General features: G+C 45.6%; 1 protein-coding gene across 1 annotated transcript; it reads left to right on the plus strand.

Moving 5' to 3' along the window:
• Positions 1-4079: 4079 nt before the first annotated feature.
• On the plus strand, positions 4080-6983 carry LOC307079865 (aquaporin; the record flags this gene model as incomplete). The annotated part of the gene is made up of 6 exons (XM_079742369.1): positions 4080-4094; positions 4995-5189; positions 5346-5507; positions 5760-5924; positions 6229-6309; positions 6768-6983. 6 exons carry the CDS (start codon positions 4080-4082, stop codon positions 6981-6983), a joined length of 834 nt encoding a protein of 277 aa, XP_079598495.1.
• Between the last annotated feature and the right edge of the window lie 1989 nt (positions 6984-8972).

Here is an 8972-nt window from a genome sequence, read left to right on the forward strand (position 1 = left end):
ATCAGAACCGCCACTGCTAAATATTGCTTATTTCTATAATTGTTTTATTTTAAACGGGCGATTTTTCTATATTGGCATGTAAACACAATTTTAATGTTCTTAATTATCTTCTGGGATTAGAATCTGATTCGGGGTTGCATGTGCGAGCTAAATCTGAGAAGAACTTATTGAACAAATAAGTATATAATATTCAAATTACAGAGCACAAGTCAAGAAGAGTGTAATTTGAATATTACAAATGTCTGCATTTTCATTGAGGGTGTGCGTAGGCTGCAAAGACCTTTTCAGCGGTTCTTTTGGTGGAGAAACCATATTGACCTACTTCAGTCATTGAAGAGTTGTGTGCTGCACTTTATGCAGTATGTGAACTAATAAAATATAAGGACAAAAATATCCATGACAAGGAGCTAACCCTGTTACAAATTAAATCCGGACTTATCCTGTATATGTTAGCACATTTTTTCTTTAGCTGAAAAACGTACCGTTATATTTGCAGTACCTATTTATAAAGCCCCAAACAAACATTACATTCAATATTAGATGTATATAATGGAAACATTTATTAATTCAATTTGTATCTATATAAGTAGGGTTAGGTGTGGTGGGATGTTGCAGCAGGCTTGGGGTCGTGTCCAAGGCGCATATTGCAGGGTAAGGCCCTAGCATCACAACCACCCCCCCCCCACACTGGGGTGGAGACACAATGGGGGAAGACATGAGTCTGCAACCTTCTCCTGCCACTCTGTCTGGTGTGTGTCCTTCTGAGCCGTGGACACATCGACCCGACCGAAGGTGTGTGTCCTTCTGAGCCGTGGACACATCGACCCGTCAGAAGGTGTGTGTCCTTCTGAGCCGTGGACACATCGACCCGACCGAAGGTGTGTGTCCTTCTGAGCCGTGGACACATCGACCCGTCAGAAGGTGTGTGTCCTTCTGAGCCGTGGACACATCGACCCGACCGAAGGTGTGCGCAGGTGTCTGTGCTCGGCCACTCCTGGTCCTCACCCTTACCCCACTCCTCACCTTTCGCTCTATTTTCTTTCTCTCTGCTTCTCCATGCCTATAGTTGGCACATTGTGTGTGTGTGTGTGTGTGTGTGTGTGTGAGGGAGATATAGAGTCGTTGTCAGCACTCTGAGAGTAGGATGTGGGGAGGGGGTGACTGAAAACTCCCCACGCCAGCGGGTTACGCCGCGACTGACACACACACACACACACACACACACACACCTCATCCCAAACAGTTGTGCTTACATCCACAAAAGGGGCGATAGCGGTTGGTAATCCAGGGCATAATGGAGCACAGTCACACCCCCCCCCCCTCCTGCAGCCAGTCTGTTCTGGACGTGGTGCGACAGAATGATACTCCGAAAACACACACACACACACATACACACACACACACAAACACAAACACGTGTCCACCTGTTACTCAGGCACCTCCCCTCTATCCCATATGGAAATGAACATCCTCCATCTTGTTGGCTACAAACAGCATTGGACTGCTGCACTGTTCAACAGGGAATCGTATGATGTACCTGAATGACATCATAAATTGAACACACTTGAGCACTTTGTGACATGATGCAGTTTGGGCTAACGGTGTCACAGCACACAATATACATTTAGTATTGGTAGTGTGACAAGAGTGTGGCCCTACCTTTCAATTATTTAATATGTTGGACCAAGCCACCTTGGGTCAAAGCCCAAGGAAATCCATAAAGGCTCCCAGAGAAAGGCATGTTCCAGGTAAAGTTAAAATACACTTTATTTAGACAATTAACTAACAACGATGTACTGGTGAGGGGATAAACCGCGATGTAGTGGAAAACCACTCCTTGTGCTCACAAAACCAAACATGAACACGCGCACATATACACATACACAAACCACACTGTACAACAAAGGCTGTCTCATCGACACACATGGTTCTTCAGAGATGGGGGGCCAGGCATTCTACTAACTGGACAGTGTTTTTCCTTCATGGCAGCCAATGGGTTATCCATCCCTAATGAAGGATAAAGAGCTAGATGTAGAGGCAACATTAAGAGGGAATGTAACAGTGAGCTCTTTGGACAGCATGGTTGGATAGGGTTAGGCCAGGGGCCCTACAGCAATGTAATCAGTCCCATATCAAGACGCCCTCGGTTTTGTCAGGGTTAGAGGTGGACCCTCAAGTAGAATCCCCAGTGGCATTATGAAACCAGTCCCTATTACAGTAGTCAACCGAAATACACACAGCCAGAAGCTTTCCAATTGACAGACACTGTTGTTGATACCGGGTGAGTCTGCAACATCTTTCCAGCACTCATTCATTCCCAGAGGTCCACGAATCACTGTTGTGATTTCAAACTCTTATCGGCATCTCTGTGCAGAGCGCCACCACAAGGTGTGCCGTTGTTTTATATCAAAGGGGAACGAGAGACGCATGTTCAGATGCAGCAGCACAATAGACTGCCATGACAACAGAATAATGAGAGTGGCTGTCCCCATGGGGATAGGAGCAGTCTCCATCAAGAAGCTCATCCATTGGGCGAGCACGAAAAATTGGAACAAAAGAAGAGTTTGTCTGTTGTGATTGTTAACATTAACCCGATTGGTCAACAGGTTTGAGATGATCTCATGATCGTGCTTTAGGTGAACCTCGCTCACCTCCTTTGTACTCCGTCCCCACTCCTTCTCCACCTTTCCATCATTAATTATTCTCTCAGTCTCTGAAGCAAACCAATTATGTCAATTTACTCAGTAGATAATCAAATGAAACGCCTTATACTGCCTTTTTTGCCGTCCTGCGTACAGCCGTCATCATATGCACTTTGTGAGGCACCTAAATCAAAGAATGTGCCTCTAAAAATGTGTGTTTTCGGTTGTGTTTGATGGCGATGTGTCGCCCACTCCGGTGGCTCTCCCCTCGCCGACAGCTCCCCGCTCCTGGTCATTGATATGGAAATCAGCCATGGCTCGCTGTGATGGCGACCAGATGCTCAGGACATGCCCCCTCTGGGAGAGGGCTTGGCGGGCTGAGGGGCGGCGGGGAGCGCCCCGAAACCTGGCGCTGAAGTGTCCTTTGTTAGGGTGGGTGGAGGGATAAAGGCATTGCTGGAAGGTGGGTGGGTGGATAGAAGGTGGGTGATAGACGGATTTATAGATCTGTGCTAAAGCAAGTTGGGATCGTCATTGTTTATTTATTTATTTTATTTGAATAGGGACAGATACAGAAACATAGATAAGCTTGAGACAGTCATCTGTTGTTTGCATTATAGTGTTTTTAGCCAAAGCTAATATCCAACACTTGTCCCTAGAAGGGACAAAAAACAATATTGAAAATAATAATACCACCAATGATATCCACTTAGATTTCCACCTTGTTCAGGTAGAAAAATGTGTTTGCAATCGATATAATCCTTTCGGTTATCTTGCTCTCACTACTATTATTATCCAACTTATGATTTTTCATAATACATCTATTGTCATTATAAATATATATTTCTTTGTAGAGCCCAACATGGTATTTTCACAGTCCAATCCCAATTCAATTTGACCCGTTTTCTGTGTCACCATCCAATTAATTTATGTTGGAACATTTGTTCAGGGGAAAACCCGTACCATCATAGTGTGCAAAGCGAGGCCCAGCAGAATGTACACACAGGGGTGAGTAAGGAGGGGTGAGGAGCAAGGGAGGGGGCAGGGAGGGAGGGAGGGAGGGAGGGAGGGAGGGAGGTGGGGAGGGAGGGAGGGAGGGAGGGAGGGAGGGAGGTGGGGAGGGAGGGAGGGAGGGAGGGAGGGAGGGAGGCTGCTCAAGAGGACCCCTCAGGCTCCGTTCCAAGGTGATGAGACATCTAGCAGAGGAACCATCAGACCCTCAGGCAGCCGCCAGACTGACAGGGAGACAGACAAGTGGACAGAAGGAAAGACAGACTGACAGACAGACATTCTGACTGATAGACAGACAGACAGACAGACAGACAGTCAGACAGACAGACAATTTCATCAGGAAAGAATAAAAACCATTACGTTGGGACGCAAAAAGACAGAAGATTTTGAATATTGAAGGGGAAGAGAATATTTTGACAGTTAAAGATGACTTTGCGAGAGGTGAGTATCTTATTCCATTATTCTGTTAACATTGTATTGTGTTTTGATGAGCATGTGGCATGATACATGAAAAACATTACATGTCGAAACTGCGTCACCACAAGAAGTGTATTGTTGTGATGTGTGTTTTTAAATAGATCTATGTGATCCAGTAAAAATAATTATTGTTCCCTTTGAAAATGTAAGGCAATTCCTATTAAAAAATAGAAAAAATAATTTAAGGGCAAATAAATGTATCTATATTATTGTACATGGATGACGGTAGATGAACAATATGTTTTATCAAAATGTCTTTAAGGAACTAGGGATTTTCAAGTTCTCTATGTGCTTTTATGAAATGTTGACAGCATTTCAAACATTTTAAAACCAGATAAGTAGAACTGAAATCAGCCAAATCAACAACACATATAGACAGTAAACATGCAAATTATCGGGCATATGTGTTTACACCACACACAACGTTTCAAACCAGGTTCTCAAACCAGGTACTCTGAAAAGCTCAATCGAGATATTTCTGCTTCTCGCTGTTCCTCCCCTCTCCTCCCACCCCCCCCCCCTCTCCTCCCACCCCCCCCCTCTCCTCCCACCTCCTCCCCTCTCCTCCCACCCCCCCCCCTCTCCTCCCACCTCCTCCCCTCTCCTCCGACCTCCTCCCCTCTCCTCCGACCTCCTCCCCTCTCCTCCCACCTCCTCCCCTCTCCTCCCAACTCCTCCCCTCTCCTCCCACCTCCTCCCCTCTCCTCCCAACTCCTCCCCTCTCCTCCCACCTCCTCCTCTCCCCAACCCCCTCCCCTCTCCCCCACCTCCTCCCTCCTCCTCCTCTCTCCCCCACCTCCTCCCACCTCCTCCCCTCTCCTCCCACCTCCTCCCCTCTCCCCCACCTCCTCCCCTCTCCCGGAGAAGCTCCGCAGTCGACAGTTTTGGCGTGCGGTGCTGGCAGAGGTGCTGGGCACCCTGGTGCTCGTGAGCACAATGCTCGGGGCCTCTGTGCCGGGTCCGGGAGAGGCCCCTGGGGGCCCGCTGTACCCAGCCCTGGCAATCGCTGCCGTGATCACCTCGCTGGGTCACTGTTTTGGAGAGATCAGCGGGGCACAGGTGACTTAAGAAAAGTTGCTGCATCTTCGATTTCTGAAGCCATCGGTTGCCTTGGATGTTCCTAACAGCCACATGGCTGCGTTGTTTCACCGCCTCAGTGCTCCGACCCTGCCTGCCATGTTTGTCTCTGAGTGCCTCTCCGTGTGTGTCTGTTAGGTGAACCCTTCGGTGACTCTGTCATTTTTGGCCGCAAAGAAGATAGACATGGTCAGGGCCCTTGTGTATGTGGCCGCGCAGTGCCTGGGGGCCTTTCTCGCCAGCGGGGCGCTCTACCTGGCCCTCCCACACAAATCCACTGCGGAAGTGTTTGTCAATCGGGTCAGTTAAACAGTTGACTCAATTCTATTTGTGCATTCATCACTTGCTTTTATCCAAGGCACCCCAAAAACCAACAATGAAATAGTCCCCCTTTCATCTTTTGTATAATATTATGTAGTTATTTGTAATTCCATCTCAAAAATCATATTTGTTATTTTTTAAGGTTTGTTACTGATGTCATCTCTTCCTTCCGTATTGCTTTTGTTTCTCTCCCTCCCGAACGACCGCCTGCTCTCTCCTCCCGTCTCTCAGGTGGGCCCCGACGTCAACGCGGCGCAGGCGGTGGGCATGGAGGTGCTCTGCACCTTCTCCATGGTCTTCGCCATCTTCTCTGTGGAGGAACAGAGGCGGAGAGACAGCACTGAGCCCAGTCACCTGGGCATCGGACTGGCCCACACGGCCGCAGTGTTTATAGGGGTTAGCTTAGCATTCACTCAATCATTTATTCCTTCATTCATTCACAAATACATTGCATTACAGATTGAGCTATGCTAAGGGATGGGCAGTTGTCTATAGGCATTCATATACATTTTATATGAATTCCCATTGGTGTATATTTAATATGAATATGCTAACAATATACCACCATAGTATGAGCTCTGTCAATGTGGACTCTCATTAAATACAACCTCATGTTTTCATAACAGAGTGGTGCCATTGGAGAAAATGATCTATACTATATATGTTTACATCTTTAATGTGGTTGCCCTGGACCAATCAGGCGAGGTTTTCTGGTGCAGGAATGAATCCGGCTCGTGCTCTGGGTCCAGCTCTCATCACCGGCTACTGGGAGAACCACTGGGTAGGTAGCAGACACACACACATGCACGAACGCATGCACACATGGACGTACTCACGCACGCACGCACGCACACACACAACCAAACACACACACACATGTGGGCACAAGCACACAGACAGACACACACAAACAAATACTTTAATTGAATTTCCACACCGACAGAATCACACACACATGCATACACACACGCACACGCACGCACACGCACGCACACACAGAGGGACACGCACACAGACAAACAAAGGCAGTTCCACATAGAAACGCACACAAACACACGCACAGACAAACACACACACACTCACACTAGTACCACCAATAACGACAACAACGAAAAACAGCAGCATCATCACAGTCAGATGTACAGCATTGACCTCATCAAGACTACTTGACTTAATATTGTAGGGTACAAATCCTTGACCATGTTAATCAAACTGTGTGTGCTCCGGCTCCGTCTCCAGGTGTACTGGATCGGGCCGGTGACGGGCGGCGTGCTGGCCGCCGTGTCACACGAGTTCTTCTTCGCCCACAGCGCCTCCCGCCAGAAGCTGGTGGCGTGTCTGACCTGTAAGGACATCGACATGGTGGAGACGGCCAGCATGTCGCGCTCCTCCCTCTCCACCGTCACGCAGAACGCCAACCGGGCCAAGCAGGCCAACAAGGGCGAGGGCAACTGAGGTCTTAGGGTGGACGACGATGATGGGTTTTCTTCATGACCACTTACATCGTTACTGATGCCAGTCCCGACTGGCTTAAAAGACACAACAAGGATCAAACATCATTTTTTAATTATCCCAAGAAATTAAGTGACATTTTAATACGTTATATTTGAATACAATTACAACTGAAACATGAAACAAACACAAGGACAATTTGAAAAAAAACGTTAAATGTAAGTTTAGGTGCCGTCAACCTCCTTGTAGCCACACACGTTCATACATACACAGAAGGGCTCACAGCGGCTTCACACCTTATTCTTTTTTCTCGTTGAGTTGTTCTTTGAATGCAGTGAATCCGTAACTCAATGGCCTTTCATGAATAGGGATGCAAACTCAAACATAAGAACACACATATACCTAATCAATCAATCAATCAATCAATCAAACAATCAATAAATCAATCAAACAACATCCTTTAGATCATGCTTTGTGCAATACAAAATGCTTAATAAGAAAAATAAATCTGTTTAAAATGTTAAATTGAGAGGCAGGCTTACGTTTGAGAGATAGATTCAAACTAAAGTCTCAATGTTACACAGATATCTCTAGATGTTTAGTGTTGCACAACATATCTGTGTACCACACAGGGAACACAGTTGTGTCTATCATTTTGCCTGTTTATTCTAATGTTCATTTGACTGTGTCAAGCACTATTTTATTTATCTTATTTAAAGTGCTATATAAATACAATCAATTGTATTATTGATATTATTATTTCATCCACCTTACAGCATTTTTTCCTCACAGGTGAAATTGCTTTCTATATGAGCTGACAAGTGGATATGTTGCACATGCGAGAGTTGGTAAAATATTACAAATTCTGCATAATCGTTAAACTTTCACCACATTTTATCTTTTCTTAATGACAGATATATACTGTTGATAGTGGATCATATTGGGCAGCTGGGGAATTTAAATTAAAGTACATAGATCTATCTCCCATTGTATATGTTTCATTACATGTCACATGAACTCATTGAAATGGAGCAATTTTTGCTGGTGCAAAGGCCTTTATGTGAGGCAATTATGATGTTTTCAATGCTTGGGAAGTCTTTGAAATGGTAAAAAGGTGCCAGGCCTTCATTGTGGGTTAAATGCAGTATCTAACGTGAGCCAAGTCTGTCATCTCTCCATTAGTGTCATTATCTTGGCTCAAAGGCTCCTATTGTCAATCAAATAGACCTATATATCGCTGCAATAGCTTATTAAGAATCTCTTTATGGGCCAATATACTGGAAAAGATATCACAGTGATTTGCCATGAGTGGTCTTATGTGTGTTTTTGGGATGAAATGCACTTTCCACCACATGGAAGGCCATTATGTTATGTATGTTCAGTGCAAAAACTGTTTGTTTCCTTCATCCATAGTATATTCAGATATATAAATGACGATGTAAAATAAGATATATGAAGAATGGACACTTTCATTTTAAAATAAATTGTTTAAGTCTCCAGAATTATTCTCCAGTGATTTTTTGTGTTCTGAAACTATTTTGTTCATGCACGTTCCCCCTGCCTGACACACACACACACACACACACACACACACACACACACACACACACACACACACATGAATATTCAAACTCACTGCTACCAAACGCAACACATAGTTAGTGCGATCACACACTGCAGTGCTAGTATGCTACCAGTCTACCGTGTTCTTTCACTTTCCAATGCCAACACTTTTAATTAAATGCATTAGCCACATCGCATGCAAACAAACACACACACGTACACACACACAAAAACACACGTACACACTCATACACGCAGGCACACACAGGTCACCTACAATAGCTATATAACACTTGCAGTGTCGCCAGCATTTTGCATTGTGTGTGTTTTTGTAACGTGTATAAAGGGTTGGTGAAAGAGAGAGCTCAGCGTAATCCATTCACCAGCCTGCCCCCCCCCCCCCTTCCCCTCCCCCCCTCACCCCCCTCC

This window comes from Pollachius pollachius (assembly GCF_949987615.1).
Source record: "Pollachius pollachius genome assembly, chromosome: 8".
NCBI lineage: Eukaryota > Metazoa > Chordata > Actinopteri > Gadiformes > Gadidae > Pollachius > Pollachius pollachius.